Source organism: Dermacentor variabilis, chromosome 5, assembly GCF_050947875.1.
Source record: "Dermacentor variabilis isolate Ectoservices chromosome 5, ASM5094787v1, whole genome shotgun sequence".
Lineage (NCBI taxonomy): Eukaryota > Metazoa > Arthropoda > Arachnida > Ixodida > Ixodidae > Dermacentor > Dermacentor variabilis.
The window spans coordinates 173,835,071-173,858,268 of NC_134572.1; the positions used below are offsets into that span (position 1 = coordinate 173,835,071).

General features: G+C 46.1%; 1 protein-coding gene across 1 annotated transcript in view; it reads right to left on the minus strand.

Annotated features, from left to right (window-relative positions):
• The window catches only part of Zwilch (zwilch kinetochore protein), a 94,654-nt gene that overhangs the window by 64,505 nt on the left and 6,951 nt on the right, over window positions 1-23,198 (minus strand). The window contains exons 6-10 of the mRNA XM_075693762.1: window positions 18,815-18,900; window positions 11,677-11,829; window positions 7,866-7,937; window positions 6,230-6,323; window positions 294-446 (exon numbers count right to left, since the gene is read on the minus strand). Of these exons, the coding sequence (XP_075549877.1) occupies window positions 294-446; window positions 6,230-6,323; window positions 7,866-7,937; window positions 11,677-11,829; window positions 18,815-18,900 (558 nt within the window). The remainder of the gene's footprint in view (window positions 1-293; window positions 447-6,229; window positions 6,324-7,865; window positions 7,938-11,676; window positions 11,830-18,814; window positions 18,901-23,198) is intronic.

The following is a 23,198-nucleotide window of genomic DNA, read 5'->3' on the forward strand; positions in this document are numbered from 1 at the left end:
CCAAACCAGCACTGGCGCATGCTGCGCCGGTGGCGGCTCGACGGTCGAGGTACCGAAGCTCGTATCACCTGGTGCGACGCGGAAAAGTGCTCGAAACATCCGAATTTTGGCCCATTGTACACAATGCTTTTGGGCAGGGGAATTTCACGAATTCGTATTACACCGAAATTCGTATCAGCCGGGTTCGTATCACCGAGATTCTACTTAAATGAAGTTGGATGTGAGTCTATCAGAGGTTGATTGCAGCCAACCATTGGCTGGAACCCTGAGAGTAGCGTGGCACGATGCCATACCTGACATGGCGTTCCACATCTCGTCAGTGAAATCCACGGGCTGCCGCTTGCTCATGACCACTGTCTCAACGTAGAGGTCAAAGTCCACCGAGTTCCAGCCGACGTCTGCAAAAGGCGTCCCCGACTTTTCTCGATAACTGCCTTTACGGGACCCTGCACAGTGGCATGCAAAAAAGACAGAACAAACACTGTTAACATGTGATGAAAGTCCACAACAGAAAGATCCAGTAGGGCTTCACTGACTTGTTTTGAAGAACACAAAAAAAAACCCGTACAATGGAATTTTGATACGAATTACTTAAGACAATGGAAAATGCCGTGTTCATACCAGCTAAAATTAGTATGGCTTTAACAGGCCACAACCATAGCACCAAAATAAAGGTAAGACATTCTCAGGTAAGACATGCCAATGTATGAAAGCCTCTAACCCTACAGCTAGAATAGAACTGGCAGAACTTTCGAAGTTAATCAACAAGTGTAAGACAGCTGACATAAGGAAGTATAATATGGATAGAATTGAACATGCTCCCAGAAACAGAGGAAGCTTAAAAGCAGTGAAGAAGAAACCAGGAATAGGCAAGAATCAAATGTATGCGTTGAGAGACAAAGCCGGCAATATCATTACTATTATGGATGACATAGTTGAATTGGCTGAGGAGTTCTATAGAGATTTATACAGTACCAGTGGCACCCTAGACGATAATGGAAGAGAGAAAAGTCTTGAGGAATTTGACATCCCACAAGTAACGCCATTAGAAGTAAAGAAAGCCTTGGGAGCTATGCAGAGGGGGAAGGCAGCTGGGGAGGATCAGGTAGCAGCAGATTTGTTGAAGGATGGGGGGGCAGATTGTTATCGAAAAACTGCCCACCCTGTATAGACAATGCCTCATGACCTCTAGCGTACCGGAATCTTGGAAAAACGCCAACATAATCTTAATCCGTAAGAAAGTGGACGCCAAAGACTTGTAAAATTATAGAGTGATCAGCTTACTGTCCGTTGCCTACAAAGTATTTACTAAGGTAATCGCAAATAGAATCACGAACACCTTAGACTTCTGTCAACCAAAGGACCAGGCAGGATTTCGTAAATGCTACTCAACAATGGACCATATTCACACGATCAATCAGGTGATAGAGAAATGTGCGTAATATAACCAACCCTTATATGTAGCTTTCATTGATTACGAGAAAGCGTTTGATTCTGTCGAAACCTCAGCAGTCATGCAGGCATTACGGAATCAGGGTGTAGACAAGCCATATGTAAAAACACTGAAAGATATCTATAGCGGCTCCACAGCCACCGTAGTCCTCCATAAAGAAAGCAACAAAATCCCAATAGAGAAAGGCGTCAGGCACGGAGATACGATCTCTCCAATGGTATTCACAGCGTGTTTACAGGAGGTATTCAGAGACCTGGATTGGGAAGAATTTGGTGTAAAAGTTAATGGAGAATACCTTAGTAACTTGCGATTCGCTGATGATATTGCCTTGCTTAGTAACTCAGGAAACCAATTGCAATGCATGCTCACTGACCTGGAGAGGCAAAGCAGAAGAGTAGGTCTAAAAATTAATCTGCAGAAAACTAAAGTAACGTTTAACAGTCTCCGAAGAGAACAAAACAGCAATTTACAATAGGTAGCGAGGCTTTGGAAGTGGTAAGGGAATACATCTACTTAGGGCAGGTAGTGACCACGGATCAGGATCATGAGACGGAAATAATCACAAGAATAATAATGGGCTGGGGTGCGTTTAGCAGGCATTCTCAGATCATGAACAGCAGGCTACTATTATCCCTCAAGAGAAAAGTGTATAATAGCTGTGTCTTACCAGTACTCACCTACGGGGCAGAAACCTGGAGGTTTACGAAAAGGGTTCTGCTTAAATTGAGGACGACGCAACGAGCTATGGAAAGAAGAATGATGGGTGTAACGTTAAGGGATAAGAAAAGAGCAGATTGGGTGAGGGAACAAATGCAAGTTAATGATATCTTAGTTGAAACCAAGAAAAAGAAATGGGCATGGGCAGGACATGTAATGAGAAGGGAAGATAACCGATGGTCATTAAGGGTTACGGACTGGATTCCAAGGGAAAGGAAGCGTAGCAGGGGGCAGCAGAAAGTTAGGTGGGCGGATTAGATTAAGAAGTTTGCAGGGACAACATGGCCACAATTAGTACATGACCGGGCTGTTAGAGAAGTAAGGGCATCACAGACCTGTTATTGCTCTGTTTCGTGCGGCTAGGAGCCGCTTGTCCCTCTAAGAAGGTTGTAAGGTGCTGGGAACCCCGCACCTATTTAATAGGGTAGAGTCTCGTTCGTTATCGGAATTAATCAGAAAAATCACTCAACCAACTAAGAACGGCCATGCACCTAGACGCAGTAAGGATAAAAGCAGACCCATTCAGGCTGGTACTTGCAAACAAATACCCAGCCTTAGAGGAGCGAGATGTAGATGACAAAGCTGTAATGAAGGAAATCGTAACTAGGCTTTGAAAGTAGTGATGAACAGGTTACAGAGGCTCCTTCTATAACTTTCGATAAAGTTAGAAAGGCCTTAGAAGACATGAAACGAGGAAAGGCTGCAGGAGAAGATGGAATAACAGTTTATTTAATCAAAGATGGAGGAGACATCATGCTTGAAAAGCTTGCGGCCGTTTATACTAAATGTATCACGACTTCAAGGGTCCCAGACAACTGGAAGAATTGCAACTTTATGCTAATCCACAAAAAACAAGACATTAAATAATTGAAAACTTATAGGCCCATTAGTTTACTTCCAGTATTCTATAAAACGTTCTCTGCAGTGGGCGTAACCAGGCTGATGATGATGATGATTCTCATTTATTTACAATCGTTGTTTCCAGTTGAAATGAATGGTGGCTTTCTGGACCATTCTTCCTTTATTCGATGAAACCCTTCCCAGAATGTGCAAATCTTAACACTTATTTTTCAAACAATGTTGCCAGTAATTCCCTGCAGGCTACAGTGACTGCTTTAATGTGCACGGGTGTTTGCCAGGATCATGAGAGACCAAATTTTTACATGCAGTAGAACTATGTTCACACATTTTTGAAAAAAAAGAAAAAGATGTGAGAAAAGGACTTACTGACCAAGGAAACGTATGATCAACTAAAAAATTTGACAGACTCAGTGGTAGTCGAGATCTGCATAATCCGAAGCGTTGTGCAAATCGTGACATGAGACACCAACGCCCATCGAACTGGTGGGTCTCCGGTGGCTCGAGGCACGTTTTGTTGATTTGCTATTGCGTAGTGTTTTAGGACAGTGACAGGAAACTGAAACGAAGTAATGCTGGTCGGTGACGCCGGATTCAGCAGGGAACTGTGGCACACTTGCGTTATCGCCTGTTAAAAGTGTGCAATCAGCTTCCAATGGCACCACACCCCATGAGCCTTAAAAGGCAGCATAGGTATGAGCATGCTTATCACAATAGGGTTAGTGGTGACAGCTGTGGGTTTGGCGTGCGATGAGCCGGGAGGAGATGTGCCGGTACTGGAGTAAGAAACTGAGTGCGCGCGAGCATTTTTCATGCGAGACGGGCGGGCTAGCATTGTGGCAAAGCTGCAGCAACGGGCAGCTACTGCTCCCGATCGCGCGCACCTTCCACATTTTATTGTTTACGTGGCATCTAGCGGCTGCAAAACCTATTATACAATCGCAGTTTGCCGATGTACTGAACGTTGCTACTAAAAGATCATATTTTTCAGGAACATATGAAAACATTGGGGATGGGAAATCGTATGTACAGTAAAACCTCGTTAAACCATACCCGCTTAAACAGTAGCTTTGTTTTAAAAGTAGTAAAGTCAAATCCCCGACTCAGCGGCCATTAAACATAATGTGTTTTGTATCCGCATAAACCGTACCAGCTTATTGCGTATACATTGGTTAAAACGTAGTGCTTCAACTTTTAGTCGCGCAAATACAGCGGTGCGTCGTCTCCAACAGGCGTCCCGGCAGAACAACAAGCCTCAGAGATCAGAACAACGGCGTCCAAGCACCCTGTGCGTTTGCGCGTGAAGTCACATCAACATCATTTCGACGCCGTGCCAGAGAGCGTTGTGGCGTCGTGCAAGCGAGGACTCGCGTCATGCTGAAGCTCGGATAAAAAGGATGCCAGGTGCTCAGCATAGAAGAAAAATTAGACATTGTCCATGCAATCGAATGCGACACGAAGAAGTAGGCACTGGCACGCGACATGGGTCTACTATTGACTACAGTGTGTGGCATTTGGAATGCGAAGTTGCTCGGCAGCGCCGCTGCGACCGCGAAGAAATGTCGGCTACGAGGTTCGACTTTTCGCCATCATTGCCTCTGTTGTTGCCGAAGTGTCGCCTAGCGACAGTGATGAGGACGACACGGAAAGCGACAGCAAGGGCGATTCAGGCCCGACAGTGGCAGAAGCTGCGCATTACGTCAGTCTCATGAATGCAATCGTCGCGACGAGAACGGGGGCACGATAACGCAACTGTTCCAAACGAAAAGTATTCCGAACTCCGGCACCGGGTAATGAAAAAGGCGCCCCGGGACTTCTGCAGCACTACTGCGCGTGTTCACGGAGAATACGCAATGCCAACGAGGGATTTGCCATGCGAGTGTTTGCCGAGAAGAGGGGACTGGCTGAAAAGCTGGCACGCATCTTCAGTAAGTTTGAGGCCACTGTCGTCGTAACACTTTTGCCACGCAAAGTGAATAAATACTGCATGTTTTTTCCTCTTTCATCACACTATCTCTGAGTTGCGTTTTCGACAGGTAAGTGGGCAAGCTCATGCTATTTCGGTTAAACAGTACTACCGTTTAGTACGTACTTTTTCCGAGCTCTAGCCAACTACGGTTTAACGAGGTTTCACTGTAATGGGATCTTATCGACAAGGTTCTACTGTACCCGCACCGCAAAGGTGCACTGCAGCCACACTTCCCCGACTGAGAGAGACTTCACAGTGGCTCAGAATTTTGTATCATCATCCACTGCAGCCTGGGAGAACATAGTAGTCATCCTAAAATAGAATGCAGTATTCCATCCAGTGCACTCTGGAGGCGACGTTTTCAAAATTTGTACCACCCTAAAATTCATACCGATCTGAATCTCGCTGCCGCAATTCAACTGTATAAGGTGAGACTGTAAGTATTGCTTTCAGTTCTCTCTACCATGAGCACAAGAAATGAGAAACATGGAACGCATCAGGGGTCATACTCTGAGATGATCCACTTCGGCGATACCATCGCCTCGGCCATGCCTTTGCCATTTATGCACACTGATTCGCTGTTTTAGCAAAATCAGATGAGCTACGTCATCCTATTTTGCTCAACCATCTAATCAGGGTATGCCTGATGTCGATACTATCACTGAAGAGGATTGTTTCAGAACACGGCCCCAGGTGGTCCATTTTTGTCACCTTTCTTTTTCTTTTTTTCTCGTGGTTCTGAGCTAGGCACCAGAAACTGCTGACAAATGTTGGAAAGACAGCATAGGAGTGTGACATGATGTCTGGGCTGGTTAAAGTTAAATTAATTAAATTAGGTGGGTTTTACGTGCCAAAGCCATATAATAATAATAATAATTGGGGTTTTACGTGCCAAAACCACTTTCCGATTATGAGGCACGCCGTAGTGGAGGACTCCGGAAATTTTGACCACCTGGGGTTCTTTAACGTGCACCTAAATCTAAGCACACAGGTGTTTTCGCATTTCGCCCCCATCGAAATGCAGCGACCATGGCCGGGATTCGATCCCGCGACCTCGTGCTCAGCAGCCTAACACCATAGCCACTGAGCAACCACGGCGGGTCAAAGCCATGTATGATATGATTTTGAAGTGCAACCAATGAAATGGAGCCAATGAAAAGAAGGCAACCAATGCAATGGCAAAACAAGAACACTGCAGTTGGAGAGAGAAGAGGCAGTTGCAGTGCACTGACCTTGCAGGAGCGTCGTCACCTTCTCAATGAGAGTCGGCCCATTGAGATCCGGCGCCCACGCAACTGCTCCCGTAGTCAGGCACTCGACAAGTTGCTGAAACACAAGTGCACAGTAGTCAGCCAGGGGATGACGAAATTGCTGCCATAAAAAAAAATTGTCGGGTTCGAGATCCCAAAGCAATGCATAGGCTACGGGAGGCACTCCAGATTAATTTTAACCACCTTAGCATGCAACTAAACATAATGTTAAGTATGCAAGCATTTTGCCTAGTAATGCTGTGAAAGGGGCTAGTTCACTAAACATCATGGCTAGATGCACTGCATAACAAAGTTAAGCTTTAATCTGCTCTTTCTTATTTTGGCGATAGTATTCTTTTATATATATATATATATATATATATATATATATATATATATATATATATATATATATATATATATATATATATATATATATATATATATATATATATATATATAATACCTCAAGTACATAAGCTCAATACTCTAACCATCAGGTCACCGTCACCAACGCTTGCCTGTTGCATGCAATTCTAGTTGGTCCTCACGCATTTCTTTGCTGTCGCTATGAGGCTAGACTAAGAATGCATGTACCCTCTTGAATAAAAAAAAGTTCAAGGGGCACTTAGTTATCCCTACATGGATGAACGAGAAAGAATTGTGGCCACACCAGCAGAAGCGCAGTGACGTCTGGTGGAACCACCGGCAGAGTCACGTGACTCGAGCGGTCATGTCTGCAGAAGCACTGCAACGTGACCAACGGTGTTTGTCATAAGGTGTGCACCACACAAGGCCGTGGGTTTGCGTGCCTTAATTAAATATACTTTAATTAAATATGTGTTAATTAAAGTCATCTTCATTAGTACCACAGGTCGAGGGTTTGACTCCCATCAAAGGTTGCGGGTTCGACTCCCAGCAAAGCCTTCTTGTACCATGATCTGGTCACGCCGACAACACTGGATTTTTCATGCTCCATTTGATGCTTTCGCATTAGTATGCTACAACTTGCAGGCAAACATGACACAAAAGTTGCCTTTTTACAGTTGTAGAGACAATAGGCCAACGTTACCCTGCTTGGTATATTTCTTTTATCCCATCCTAGGTCAACCAACTTGCCCAAATCAACTTGATGCGGTTGTCCTTGTTCATTTTACGCTGTTGGTGTGAAACTAACCTAGAAATGCATGCACTACCTTGACTAAGAAGTACACGATATCTTGCCGCCAAAGAGGAGCATGGCATGGCATGGCAACACAACATGGCATGTTTCCGTTATCCTTACTCATGTTGTCCTCACTCAGTATACCATTAGCCTGAATCAATTCGCCCAAATCAAGTTGTTGCGGTTACTCTGTCCTTCCAACAAACCTTGCCTGCAGACCATCTGTCCTACACTACACTTATTTGTCTTGAATTTCAGTGCACTATGTGCATGCGAAGAGAGGATGTCTGACGATTTGCACTTGGGGCAAGCTTGTCTTCAGTATACCAGTGAATGCCCTAGTGTACAGTGCAAGTATAAGGCAGCAAGGATGGGTTATGCAAACTCAGAAGCAGGAGCCAGGTGAAAAAAAAATATATGTGCAAGTAAAAAGAAGAAAGTTTCTTTCCCCACCTTGGCAAACTTCATTTCCTTGTACACAGATCGTGCGGCACTGCGCTCATTTCCAGGTAAGGTCTGGACGTTCTGAAAGAAAAACAAAACCTACAAGCATGTACAAGCGCAAACAGAAGCAGTTTTTATCACATTAGCGGCCTATGCAATTAAATTGCAGGACAAATGCCAATTATTGAGCTTTATTCACAGAAAAAATAATCTTTTTTGCATACTGAACCAGCAAAATACCGCGCAAGAATTTTGCAACTGTAGATAACCAACATAACGGCTGTTCCAGGAAAGACTACACGTATCTGATTCATAAACACAGCACAGCAGACATGCGGACACATTTTTCACGTGACTCGAGCGGCCATGTCAGCAGGAGCACCGCAACGTGACCAACGGTGTTTGTCACAAGGTGCACCCAACACAAGGTCGTGGGCTCAACTCCCACCAGAGGTCATGGGTTTGTGTGGGTTGGACAACACAGAATTTGCAGCGACACACAACAGTATCTGTGAGAAAATCACAAATGAATAAATATGCTACTTAAATTCATTGATCAGCATCTTAGTTACCAGTACTATAGGATATGTTGTACAGTCAGACCTCACTATACCGAAGCAGGTTACCGTATATATATTCGTGTAATGGCCGTGTTTTTTGTTGCTGTTTTTTTTCTCCGAGATTTGGAGTGAAAATCCGGGGTGTTGCCATTATGCAGAAAAAGATACACCTTTCTTTTTGTAAACATTTTCAGTGGTACGTATTTGCCTTTAATGAACTACAGTACTTGCTTGTACTGGCTCTGGCTATTCTTGGCTTTCCTGTAGCATGTCACCTGCTGGCTGGAATAAATGGTGATGTCCCAGAGACCAGTGATGGCAGCGTCTTGGAAGTAGCCACTAAATCTCAGAGGCTGTGCTTTTGCTACCTGGAGATGCCAAAAACTCAGCACGGCTGTTTTGTTTTGCTACCAAAAAACAAAAAAAAAGGTTCGGAACTCTCGTACCACACGACAGATAACACTGCCAACCTTCTCAAAAATCAATGGTGCGGCTTATACATGGGCATAAATATATTTTGGGGGGAATTTCTTTTACAAAGTTCTGGGTGCAACTTTTACACTGGTGTAGCCATTACACGAGTATATACGGTATATCAAATTAATGAACATAATGAAGCAATCATTAATCACGCTTCTACTTGAGAATACCGTAAAACCCCACAAATTTATAACATTGTTAATGAAGCAAAATCGTACCAAATGAATATACTAATCCTTTCCTTAGCTGATTACAAACATTTACAGATTATTTCAAGCTGGTGAGGATGAAATCTCACAGGGTGTGGCACCAGTAGTAATTCACCTGATACAGCAGTTCGAAACTGCCAAGAGCTATCAGTCACCAGGCAATACAAAACTTTGTTCATACATTACCCCCCCCCCCAAAAAAAAATGTGCAAAAGAATGAACCGGGAAAATGCACACTCCGTAGTCACTAAAATGTTTGGCAGACTCAACTGTACATCTGTAGTTGGCATCTCCATAATTCGAAGCATTGCGCAAATCGTTGCAGCATGTGACGACGAAATGCACCAAGCTGGCGGGGCCCAGGCAGCTTGGTAAGCTCACAATTGTGTTCTTCGAATTCGGCCAGGGTCAGTAGCTGCCTTTGGGCGAGGCGTTTTCGTGAAAAGTTTTGATGTGCGCACTCAACAAGAATTGCTGCAGCTCAAGGCACCCACGCATTGCCTAGCTAGTGGGGCCCCGAGCGACTCAAGACTCGCTTTGTCGTTTTCCCATTGCGTAGCGTTTTAAGACGGCGGCAAGAAACCGAAACGAAATTGAACTTGTCGGTGACACCGAAATACGATGCCCCCAGGGCAGAACATGTCGCTCACTTTGCACAACCTGCAGTAGGGAACAGCTGTGCGTTTAGGTTATCACTCATTGAATGAGTGCAGTACATTCGGCACTACAGCATACATATTGTGAAATCGGTAAGTAAAGGTGCTTACTGCAATAAGGTTGGTGGCGATAGCTGTGAACGTGACGTGCAATGACCCGCGAGGAGACCTGGGGCTACCAGAAGGTGAAATTGAGTGTGTGCTGGCATTTTCACGTTACACGGGTGGCGCAAGTACTGCGGGAAAGCTGCCAAGGCATGTGCCTACTGCTCTAGATCAAGCGTGGCTCCTGCCTTTTCTTGTTGACACTTATCTAACAGTCAAAAAACGAGTCATACTGTCACAGTTCGGTGATGTACTGAGCGCTGGTACAGAAAGATCGTGTTTTCCGGGAACATATTAAAAAAAAAAAAGAAGATGCGTAAGTGTATTCGGTCATTTTTTACATTCTTGATCACGAACGTTGGCATCGGGAAATTGCACGAAACGGGATTGTATCAACGAGGTTCTACTGTGCATAGAACCAGCTGTGCTGCCATGTCAGTCAGCACGCTACTGTCACACTCTACAACTATATACTGCCTGACCTCTACACACTACCACAGCCGTGTTGTACCACAGACTGTGTCGTGCGCATGCTATGCATTGTCTGCACCCTGAACAATGCATTGGGGTGCACTGTTTACAACAAGCCATTGTTGTAGGCTTGTTGTAGGTGCGTATTGGCTTCGCTGCGCATTTGGTTGTCTCCTACGTGGCACATTCGTTTACGCGCATATGTCTGCGCAATTATATGAGCATACGGTGGCCTCTTTGCATGTGTTTCTGAATAAAGCTTGTCAGTTGAAGTCTAGCGCTCTATTGTGTCCCACTATTTTGCCGTTAGTCTTGTTCGCGCTAGTAACTAGGTCATAGCAACCAGACAAGCACAATTGACGTTAGACAAGTACCTCTACCCCGACTGATGTTAAGCAACGTTAGACAAGCACCACCACCACAAGCGATGTTACACAACCACAAACTGCAGATGTAATACCCTGCCTAGCGGAGTCAGCCCATACGTCCCCCTTTTCAGTTGCCGTTGGAGGTTTGTGTGATCGGCTTTGGCCGCTTGGTGGAGGTACTGTTTTTGGACGGTGGAGCTCATACTGATTTAGCTCGACGGCTGGTATATGCAGTCTTGCAGGCGTGAATTTTATATTAGGCACGATTTCAACGGCGGACTTTGGCACAGTTGGCACAATTGGAGAGAATTAACTGTGACGCTACTTGCACAATCACAGCTCTACCCGGCATCACTCCGATACCAATCTTACAGGAACATGCCCAGGCTCAACACAATTGCAGAGCTAATTTTGCAATGTGAAGAAGCACATGAAATCAAAAAGCAACCCATTCCAGCTGTCGCTGCTTCACATGCTAATTTTCAACACAGCTCTCGGATTGACAATCCGCCTTATCCAATGCCTCCCTGGGAATTCACCAGCATTACAAGTGCACTCTTCTTAAATTTCTTCAACGGTGCTTCAGTGCCGGAGGAGGGGAGGGGAGGAACTTGCATTAGTTTTGGTGCACCCAGAGGTTGGTAGGCAGTGGTGGATGTGAGGATGGACGACAATTAAAACAAAGTAATGGTGACAAAGAAGCTCACTATAGCGTGATCTTACTGGAATCTGAGGGTTGAAGCCACCTAGAATGCAGATCGCTCCCATTTGCTAGAAATCTTGCTATCCTTGCACCAATTTGAAGCTGTTCTAAATAAGTGTGTAAAAACGCATTTCTCTCCCGGTTAACATTTCCCCAAACGCATTCTTTCGCAGGGCGCAGAAAAGGTCGGCTGAGACCTCCACACGTACTATTTCTCTGCAGAATTTGAGTGAGCGAAGTGAGGAAGGAAAGACGTGCACACACGTACGAGATGGCAGAGCGCGTCAGCGCATGGCGGTTGCTGCAACACAGCAGCCTTGTTCCAGGAGCATTCAAGGACCATGATGTCCTCACGGCTGCTTTGCTGCGAGGGGTCGTAGTGGCGCAGGATGTCGTACTTCGCATTTACCTGCATTGTCGTCTGCACAGAATACATGCCCAATGTGAAGATTCGCCGAGATCAACACTGCCAATGGAACACATATGACAAGAGCTGAATTGGTTTACAATTATGCTCCTTTTAAAACCCTACAGTAGGCATATCCATGGCAGGTAGCAAAGGCAGTTGCAGTCAATCCTCGTTATAGCAAAGTCGTATTCGACATAAAAAAGCTCTTTCGTTATATTTGATATCTGTTAGTATAAGCACGGGCGCCGAGTCCTCACGGGCGCCGAGCTTTCAACTGGAGAGTCAACGCATAACGCGCAAGTACGCCTACATACATGGCAGTGCTGTGACGTCAGTCATAGTGGCATGTGACTTCTAGAATTATTCAAGGCAACATCTGTTATTTGTGTAATCTGTGGATTCAATAGACCAATTAAAGCTTAGAGAAATAATAAAGCACATAAATTGAATGTCTGTGTGTTTATGTTCTACTTCACACCGTAGCTGGAGAGATGTACTATTGTTTCGTCTGCTTGTTCCCATGTCATGCACTCGCACATGCAGACACTGAAACTACGTCATTTTCTACCACGTTCCAGCACACAATCATGCTCTTTCATCCTCTTGCGCCTACCTCAGTGCTCGTGATTGTGACAGACTTATACTGCTGTGGTGAAGCACTAAGAGACACCCGGACGACGACGAATTTACGTCGGAGAGATGGAAGCAGTGTGATGCAATAGCTAGCCCGCCCACCAAGTCGGAGCTATAAACTGGAGCATGTGTCAGGATGTACCCATGGGAGCGAACCTAGCACGTGGTTGTGCACATGCTCGAGCATGGAAGCGCGAGGTCACCGGTGTCTGAACCCAACAAGCTGAACCCCAACGAATAAGCAAGCACCACAAAAGAGTGCTCAGCAAATCAGCAGGTAATGCGTTGCTCAAGCAGCCAATGAAAGGCGAAGAGACCACGTCAGCAGGCAGACGTAGCCGAGAAGCGGAGCAAAAAAGGCGAATTGGCTTGGGTCGGATGTCAACACATGGGAGGCCAACAGCAGTTGGAGGGACCCAGTCAAGCGCCAACGCACGAGGGGCCCTCTTAACGACATGTCTTCCACTCCCATCAACCAGCCGATGAACAAGAGCCTGTGAGAGCTCGCCTGCCGTCTCCGCTCATGCAGTTCATCGAACTACGCACCACACCAGCTTCGCAGAACGCTTTGTAGGGAAGCTTGGTCTCGCATGCCCACATGTTCTGTGCCCGTGTATTTGCACTTTTTATGTTTGAATATACATTTGTGTGCTATGATTGTTGCCATTCCTTCCTTGCCGCCCTCAGAGGTGTCCCTGACTCTCAGAATTAAGCCTGTTCCCCGAACATCATCATAACCGCTAATCAAGTGTTCTCCTGCAGAGCGTGCAAAATCGTGCTGCGCAAAATGAGACAAACAACAATTTGAGCGCAACACCGTCAGCGGAAGTGCGCCGTGCAGCAAAAAAGCAAGGGAAAAAAAGGAAGGCGGGGCCCCTGGCATATGCACCCCGCGATCCTCGAGCTCCGGTATGGGAAAACACAGGGAAGGAATTTTGCTTGCGGAGGCTAGACGGGGGCAAGTGGAGAGAGTGTCTCTGTTGGCACTGAAGCTCGCCTAACAAAATCATGGGTTCGCAGCAGTGAAATATTTCTATCTCAGTTATTAATGAACCAACCAGAAAAATTCTTGTGGTAGAACGCTCCCCAGAAGGCACATAGGAACTTCCAATACATAACCGAAATTTTTCAATCGCCTGGTGAGGGGCTCTTTAAAGGGGTCATGACATGATATTTTTTACTATTCATTTCTTGCGTTAAGTGAAAGTGCAAGACCTCTAAAACCTAGAAAACATTGTGGCAAGCCCCAGAGTGCCGTTAATAATTTGATATAACAGATTCTTTTACAGCCAGTTTCGATTTCATTTCCTGGAGGATACTGTACCATGATGTCACGACACAGTATGTGGGAGCAGGTCTCCCAACGAGATGGCACTGGTTAGGTCTAGCCGGCGGGAGTGTTGGGCGGCGTGCTGTCACGGGAAGCTCGCCCTTGATATATGTTCGTAACCATAAACGAATACACAGAGATCTGGTACAAGGTGATGTGCAAAAGGCTGCCCTGACCACAGTGACCGTGAAGCGGGGTTTGCGGCCGATCAGCAGGCAACTACCACGAATGCGTATAGCAGAAGCTTGTATGCACGCGTACTGGTAACAAAGACAAAAGCTCGCATGTAGACAACATTCCGAACTGATGAATTTGCGGAACACCATTTAAACTGACAGCATTGCGGAGTCAAAATCGCACACACAATATCTGCACTACGCGACAATGCGCATCGTGATGGATGATGCGAAATTCACTCGTGCCGTGGACCAATTTTTCCACGGTGCTGGAGTTGTAAGAACAAATTGATTTTATCATTGGGATTCGTTTTTCCGGCTTGTCCGACAACGCAGACATCTTTACGACACTGTACGTACCCGAAAAAAATAAGTCGGTGACTGCATTTACTTTCCGCATGCAAACTGAAGCACCGCAGAGCATACGTGTTCAGTGCAGACTGCGCGCAGCTGAGAAGCGGCCCGAGCAAAAGGCTTCTACGTCACCTCGGCAACCCCCACACACCCGCTGGAGCCAGCCAGCTGCTGTGGCGTTTTTCTTTTTTTTTTTCCCCTCTGTTCGACGTTCGTTCACTCGCTTCACACCTCCTCCTCCGCATCACCCTAGTCACTCTCCCCTCAGCTCACACCCCTCGTTGAGAGGCACGCTTGCCACCTTGCTTGTCTGCGGGATTTTCCAGCAACTGCATTATAACCGGTATTTTGTCTTGGGCAGCTGCACTATAAGTGGTATGCATATACACTGGGTTTTATGGGAAGTTAAATGGAAGTCAGGAAAGACTGCATCACATCAGGACCCGCATTGTATGTGGTTACGTTATAAGTGGTCTGAACTCTAGTTCTGGAACTCCTTTTTCGCGCAACAAATAAACAGACAATCATTAGTCAACACTGATATTGGGTTTTTTTTAGTCTCTGCAGGTAGCAGGTAGTGGCACGAAATCGGCCGCGCCAGCCGTCAGCCTCTAGCGCCACTACGTGCCAGCTAAGGCCACAAGGGGCTATCGAGCGACGCATGCAAGAACACAGTATTGCCCTAAGTTGACTGAAACCGTTTACTGTATCCGACGGCACCCAACACTGCACAAACACCCAGTCCCGGTGCAGTGGGGAACCAAAGGGGTCCCGCACCAAAGGCGGAAAATACAGCCAGGGGTGCCTGTAGCACGTCGCTACGAGAGCACAGGCTCCCCCCCCAAGCTGGGACACGCCGCTAGGAAAAGTCCCGGCGGCTATGCTACTTGCTCCCGCGATAACTGATGGGCCACCTCGCGAGAGCTCGGGCAATCTCCTTCAGCTTGGGCCTCTGATAAGTGCGGCTCGGCGTGTTATGACCTCACGCGAGCAGTAGGCACCCGTTCTTCGGCTCAGCGTCCGGACAGGATCAGCACGAGGTACGTGCTCCCCGCACGGGCAAAGGCCCCGTGCGTGAGCTGTCCTAGTCACAAAGTTGTCGGCGTACGTGAGGAAGTTCGTACGTACCGGGCGCCGTCCCAAGGAGAAAGAGAGCCGCTACCGTCATGGCAGTAGCCACCAGGGGCCACTTCCTGACCTCACTAGCTTCACCCTCACCGCGAACCAGCGCGAGTGGAGCGCCACCGCTGACAACTGGTTCGGAGTGAGGACGGTGTGGCTTAAGGACTGCAAAACATAGGTGAAATGCACCCGCACAAAGGCACGTCGAATTCCCCAAATCCCCACAAGGTACACACAGATGATCAAAAACAGCACACTTTGCATATGTTCCAGAAGTAGCAGACAACAAATTCGCTTATGGTGAATTCCAATGATCCAGAGCAGCCAACCAACTTTATGAGTGGGCACCCCTGCCTGGCAGAAACACCTCCTATTCTGCGATCGGAACACAACCTACACAGCTGGAGCACAGTGCTTAAGTGGACGTGCTCGACCGGATTAGGAGGTATCCAGGATACCCTGGATGTGCTCATCTGCTTCTGCTGTTCTGCCAGCACAGGAGAAACATCCCACTTGTGAGTGGCAGCTTCAGCACCACTAGGCCTCTACCGATTTTTGGAGTTCCGGCAGCCAGACTGCAGCTAGCTAGTTCGAGTCCCGATAGGAGACAACGTCATGGTCACGTCAGCTGAGATGCCAAGGCTACCAAAAGCTGCCTGAAGGTTGCACAATCGATCGCATGGGCAGCCGGCCGAGATAAGAGAAATCATGCTACTGGCATGGCCACAACCGACAGCCACTTGTGCATTGCTCGCTTAGAAATATGTAGTAACATATGCCGAAGAGCCGGAGCAGTATTCTTAAGCGATTGCACTTGGCGATACAATCACTCTTGTGAGATGTCGTGCGACTCGGCACAGAATGCAAGTTGTGCCAAGCTCAGTACCTTTGCAAAGCACGACAAATGCTGTCCGACACACCCAGTGCGCCGGACAGCATTTGTCCGAAAATCTTTAGAAAGTGATGGTATCACTGAGAGTGATCACTTGAGGATATTTGCTTGCAGTGACCACGTTGCCCACCGGCGTTGATGAGTTGGCGTTCTGTCATCATTGGACAAGACACAAAAAAGTAGGATCTGCACAGGGTACCTTACGCATATAAACTTTCGTGCCGAAATGCTCGTTTTGGCTGATGGTGCCTCTGTTCTGGCCCCTGTACTGAATTCAGGAGCAGAGGCTGCACAAGGCGCACGAAAATGCACTCGCAAGCTGCCTGCAATGAAGCGAGGAACTTCACATAAAAAACAGTGCCAATCATGAAAGTAATATTTGAACGTATGAACAGTCATAAAGACTGCCTTGCTATTGCTCAATCAGTGTGCTCCATTAATATCGATGGCCTACTTGGAATACATCAGTTTTGACGAACATTCTCCCATCCAAACATCCGCTGAAGCGAACACTGGCTAACTGCGATCATGAATGCTTTCACTATCAGCAGAAAAAGGAGATACCACTGCATAAATGTGAGGTATATGAGAAGGGATACTATAAGAGAAAGGTAATCCCAGAAGGCGCCGCAACATGCAGGAACAAGCATCTACAAACAGCAACACGACAAAGACAGCACGTACGAGTGTGCTATTGGCTATTTACAAAAGGAACCTTCACGGGACACAAGAAGATAAACTGCAAATGTTGTCTACAAAGGCAGAACAAGCTTTAGCAGATAATGCTAAAAGTAATGAAAACCGAAGGTGCTCATTGCCAGAAAATTCCTCAAGTAGATTATATTATAGGGTTTTACGTGCCAAAACCTTGATCTGATTATGAGGCATGGCGTAGTGGGGGACCCTGGATTAATTTTGACCATGTGGTGTTCTTTAACATGCACCGAAATCCAAGTACACGGGTATTTTTACATTTTGCCCCCGTCAAAATGCGGCCGCCGTAGCCGGGACTGGGTCTTACGATCTCGTGCTTAGCAGCGCAACACCAAAGCCACCAAGCAATCACGGCAGGTAATTCCTCAAGTGCCTGCGTTGCATTCCTTTCAGTTCCCACAATGAAGTAGGCAAGCACCCATTGCCTCTTTTTGTCATCTGCTTCAAGAGGGCTTCAAGACACTGCTGACATAAGCAATGCCAAGAATGAAATGGATGAATGATTAAATGGGAGTAGCAGCAAAATGTGCAATGAGGAGACCACACTGCGAGAGACAATCAAGACAGTTCCAGGAAGTTGAACTGCACAGTACACTTCTGTTAATTTGACTCTAGTTAATTGGAATTTTCGGTTAATTCGATCCCAGCCGAAGTTCCAGACTGGCGCCCATGCATTCTATGGCCTTAAACTTCTGTAATTTCGGTCCCAAAATTGACCATCGTCAAATGATTCGAACTTGACCAGTCAGCAGGCTTGTGCCTGACCCCTATGGTAACCCGAATAGGGACCCTTTTAGTGGCAGCGAGACAGTGAATGCATTGAATATGCATTGCCTATTTTCAGACCTGCACTAGGAAGATTTTCAAGTGATAACCATAGCTCACAACATCTGATTACAGTACTTACGCAATTTTAATATGTACTTATTATTTTTTCAATAACACTGCCAGTGTGGACCAGTCGGACAGGATACCAAGACCACCTTTGCAGCATTTGTATACTTTGCTGCATAACATCGATGTATTGAGGCAAAGCTCACGTTAAAACTCAATGCGAAGAAGTTGCTTTTAGGGAACTCGCCACTGTTGTGTAATACATATTAGACCTTTGCCCACTTGTTTGCTAAAAATTGAGTGCCAATTAGATTTCTGCATTGAAGAGCTTTAATATCACTTCTATGTTATTTTTATACTTTGGACACGCAGAAAGTGTGGGTGCGTTTGACTCGGGGGGGGGGGGGGGGCATGCTAGAATATGGCAAACACTGCCAAATTAATCAGTGGTGTGTTATAGCATTTTTTTTTGCATAATTGTTTAATTCAACCCGCCGCATAATTTGATCAGTTTTGCCAGTCCAGTCTGGGCCAAATTAATGGAAGTCGGCTGCATTAGCAAATCACACTTTGTGCTTCCTGCCACTTTTACTATGACAGGAAGCACGATATGCCAAAGATACGAACACAAGAGGGGCGGCCACACCACCTTGCAATTGACTAAAACACCTCTTCTACAGTCAGTGGTACGACTTAAAATCCTTACAATAAACTGACTGGCCTTACGAAGAATTTTGGAGGTCCCAAGCATGTCGTTATAAAGGCATTCGACTGCCTTTTGTATTGTTCTTCCTGCAGAATAGCTTGTTCTCATAGTTCTGATCCCAGCCTCTCTTGTAATGCCTACGAGCCCCGAGTGTATTGAAGTTAACAAATAAAACGATCAAGCACAGGCTGTATATTTGTACTGGGCAGTGAAACATGATGGGAAGGGACACTCACATGAGTGTGTGACTGGGACAATCCCCAGAAGTGTTTCCTCTGGATGCAGCCAAAGGTTGGCAGGTCTTCCTTGCTCTCAATTGGACCTGGAAGCACATACACATATGCTAAACATTCAAGACAGGGCCACTTTCTTTGGCTCAGCAACACATCTGACGCCCCTGCAATTTTCTGGCTGTTTACTTTCTCACGCATGCATGCGTGTTATTTGAACAAACAACTATCTTAACATATTGATCGTTCCAAAATTACTGCACCCCTTGTGCATCTGGTTGTGATCTCCATCCACGTGAGCACTTTGTTGTGCCTGAAGTGCGAACTCGATTTGAGAAACATCCCAGAAAATGATATGTGCCAACTGTTTTTAACAAGTGCCACAGGAACTACTTTGTTGCCACATTCGCAAGAAAGCTAAATGCATATTGCTTGTCTTCGAGTAATTTCTTAATTGTGTTCTTGTAGAGGTTACTTTTCTTTTTGTGTAAAAGCATGTGCGCATAACTTCTTTTTATACTGCAATTTCTTTTGACTTTGTTCATTATTTTATTTCTGTCCACTTCTCTTTTGAATAACATTAATGCTAAATGGTGATGTCCTCAGTTGCTGGGTGCTGCCCTACAAGTCACTACAAGTCAATGCTAAAATACAATGAAGAAGTGAATTATTATTACCATTATTGTTGTTGTTGTTAATGGTCCCACGTGCCTTATGCAGGCAGATGACAGTGGCAAGCCCCTCTGCCAGACATAAGGCCCGGCAAAACATTTCTTAGGGCCTCCAGAATACAACTGAACATTCTTCTGGCAAAGTCATATCCAACACAAGAATACCTTGATTATATCCACTAATTTGTTATATCTGTGTTTCTTATTGAGCCCTATGTACACGGTGGTGCCACCTTCCGGGAGCACTACCTCGACATGCTATGAGGTATGACATGGCACGCTCCTCACAGATTGGCTGTTGGCCGTCAATTTCACCGCAATGGCATGGGACACGGTTTGTGAACTGCCAGGAAGCAGTTATGTACTGTGGGGATTGAGGTATGCCCCAATGCCTCTGCCCTCCCCCCCACCCCTTTCTGTTCGCAACAGTTGCAGGTGGTGGTGCACCATTCGCGATGGTTTGCGGTGGGGGCACTCGCGTCGCGGCGGAGCCACTGGCGGCTGCCCACGACAAGAGTGTGGGACTTCACCTCCGGGGCAGCACTGAGTACATAGTACATGCCTTCCTCTCCTCCACTGGCCTATTTGAGTCTCGGACTTGAGGTTGTGTGCTGTGCCTTTGCTCATACGGTGAGCGCGTACGTTGTGTTTATCCTTTCCGGACGCTAAGCTGAAGAGCGGTGCGTAGTGCTCGTGCATGGTCGAAGTGCACCGAGCTGCACTTATCGGAGGCCCAAGCAGAGGGAGATTGCCCGGAATCTCGCAAGGTGGCCCATTTGTTATCGCGAGGACAAGCAGCATAGCCACGGGGACTTTTTCCAGCGGCATGTCGCGGGAGCCTTTGCTCTCACATTGACGTGCTATAGGTGCCCCTGTCTATTTTCGCCCTTGACGCAGGAGCCCGGGACCAGGCGTTTGTGCACTGTTGGGTGCCGCCGGAAACAATAAATGGTTTCCGCCAACTCGGGGCAATGCTCTCTTGCGCTCGTAGCGCTAGGTAGCGCCTTTGAGGCCTGAGCACGCATGCGCACTAGGTGATGGCTAAGCCCGAACCCACGGTTGCCGGTACTCCTGTGAGACCCCACAGACCTCCCACAGTACCAAATACCTCTTTCCTGTGGTAAGCAGTATGTCTGCCAGGCGAGTTGCTGCCTGAATGATAGATTAAAAGAGCACTGCAATAATGACGGGAAAGCATGCGATGGGTGGCTGGTCGATTGCATTGTAGCAAATGTGGGTGCAAAGTGTTTTTTCGTAGGACTGCTGTTTTCTCGAAACACAGAGACGAAATGACAAGATTGATAATAGAAGCAGCGAAAATCGAAAGTTTAGGCAATGAGTGTGCAAGCAGTCCTTTCCCTACCTTTGTCAGAGATAGGATTGCCATTTTTGTATGTGTCCTAGTGTGCAATAATTTAATAGTGTGACTGTTCCACACGTGCGTGCATGCATGTGTGTGTGTAAGTATGTGCGTGTCAAAAGCAAAAAGAAGGCCATATCTCCGTACACGGCAGAGTGTTATGGCGTATGGGCGTTGCCAATCTGTTACATAAGCCTCTGTTTCAAAAATCTGTTGTGAGTTAGAGCTCGAGTTGTGTCCTCCTTCTTAGTCCTTGCCATTAAATTTGCTACTATGCTATACCAACAAGACCAAATGTCAACCCTCATTCAGCACCATGCAGGCAACCTCCTGGACATTTCTCTAAGTGCCTTCAATGTGAGAGAAGTTCTTCACTGCTAACTTAATGCTCTTGGGCAAACTGAAAGCAGAGAACACTTTATGGATGCTGCGTCTTCACAAACACAATGCACACCCACTCACTGTACGCAGTCGCTGCAATGGCTGAGAGAATATGATGACAAATTTATTCCATGATAAAATTTATTCCTCTTGCAGGAGTAACCATTATTCAACCAAATCCATTGCCAACTCAATGTAGCTATCCCACAGATTAGCAGCTATCAATTGTGCATCATCTGCACGTATGTCAGTGCCCAAAGTTCCGATTTCACCGCAATCAGTATGTGTGTGTGCGCAAGCATGTGCATGTGGTTTATTCAAATGTATCATTTTGAAATTTGTGAAAGACAATACAATTTGACCAGTTGAGCCATTTCCACAACCAGGCTGACAGTACAGAAGAAATTGAAATTCTGATGAAGCTAATTAAAGAATTCACTCATACTTTTAAAATTATTAACTGGCTGAAGTCGCAAAATTGAAACCAAGAACTAGTGATGTCATAGTATAGTCAACGACGGATTATTTGGACACTGATGATTCGAATATTCCTAATTATTCGGACACCCCTGTAGCACCGCCACTATCCCCACAGACTTATGGGGGGGGACGTGGCTTTGAAAATCAACTTCCTTATTTCTTTATGGATTTTGATGAAAATTGGCAAAAATGTTTAGACTGTCTCCCTGAAGCTTCCATAAAAGTTTCAGAGCGATATCTTGAGACCATTTTATTCAACTTTATTGAGCAGAATTTTTCTCCCTCTTACTTATGGAGAGCCTGAGGAACATAAAAAACGTGATAGAAGGCTTGTTAAGTATTGACTGCATAGCTAAATGCGTGCTGAAGGTCGTGACATTCCTGAATTTTCTTTTTAGCAACACAAATTTTTTGGAGTGCTATATTATATGTTACCTCCACATCACGCACACTTTCAGGGTAGACAAATAGCCATATCAAAAACTTACAAAGGGTCAAGATAGGAAAGCAAGACTGCCACGACCTGCACTGCAGCCCAAGGAATGTGACAAAAAAAAACAGAGTCAAAATATGTTAAACGGTACAAAGAAATCAGCTCCAGAAACTGAGCAGAAAGGCAGAAAAACAGTTTTGAGAAAACGGCTCTCAATGTTTCACCTTCTCTTCAGTTCTCTAAAAGGCACCAAATTTGTAGTCTTTGTGGTGTTTTGTGATGTGGGGCTTCTTGTACATGTGGCCTCTGGTGTGGTGTGCTCCCCCCCCCCACCCCTTTTTTCTTTTTGTAGGTAATTCTTTGCTGCTGCTGCTCTACAAAGAGCATGGTGCCTAGGTTTCAAACCAAGTGACGTGCAGAACTCTGTGTGGGCATGGATATAGTTCCAGTGTACATTCAGGCAGCCTGTACCCGCAGGCTGTCCGATTTATAGCAATCTCCAGTACACTCAGTGAGGCTTTTTTTTGTTGTTGTTTTGTTAGAATTGACCATGTTACTGAATGAAGGCTCTGAGTGTCAGCAGCCTCCCAAGTCATCTTTACTTGACAATGGCTGTAGAACTTATGATCAGAGAGCCAGTGATAGATATGCAGCTGCTAGGTGCTTTCCAGAATTGTACTTTTGTATGATGACTTGATCACTTCTGCAGCCAGGTGTCTGTGCCAGCCCAAGGGGCCTAGTGAACAGAGCTCATGATGAGGTTCTCTTTATGAAGGGGTAATATGCCAGATATTGCTACGAGCTATCGTGACAATAGAGTGAACGCGCAATATGCTTGGTTGCGGGTCCGAGATGACGATGCACGAAATGCCTAGCCGCAGATGCAAGGAGCCGACGCGCGAAATGCCTAGTCGCGGGCTCGAAGAGTCAACCCTCGACGCGCTTATTCGCGCAGTCCGAGGTGCCGACATGCAAAATTCCTAGCCCCGGGCTCCATGAGTCGACACACGATGCGCTTATTCGTGCAGTCAGAGATGCCGATGCACAAAATGCTTAGGTTTAACA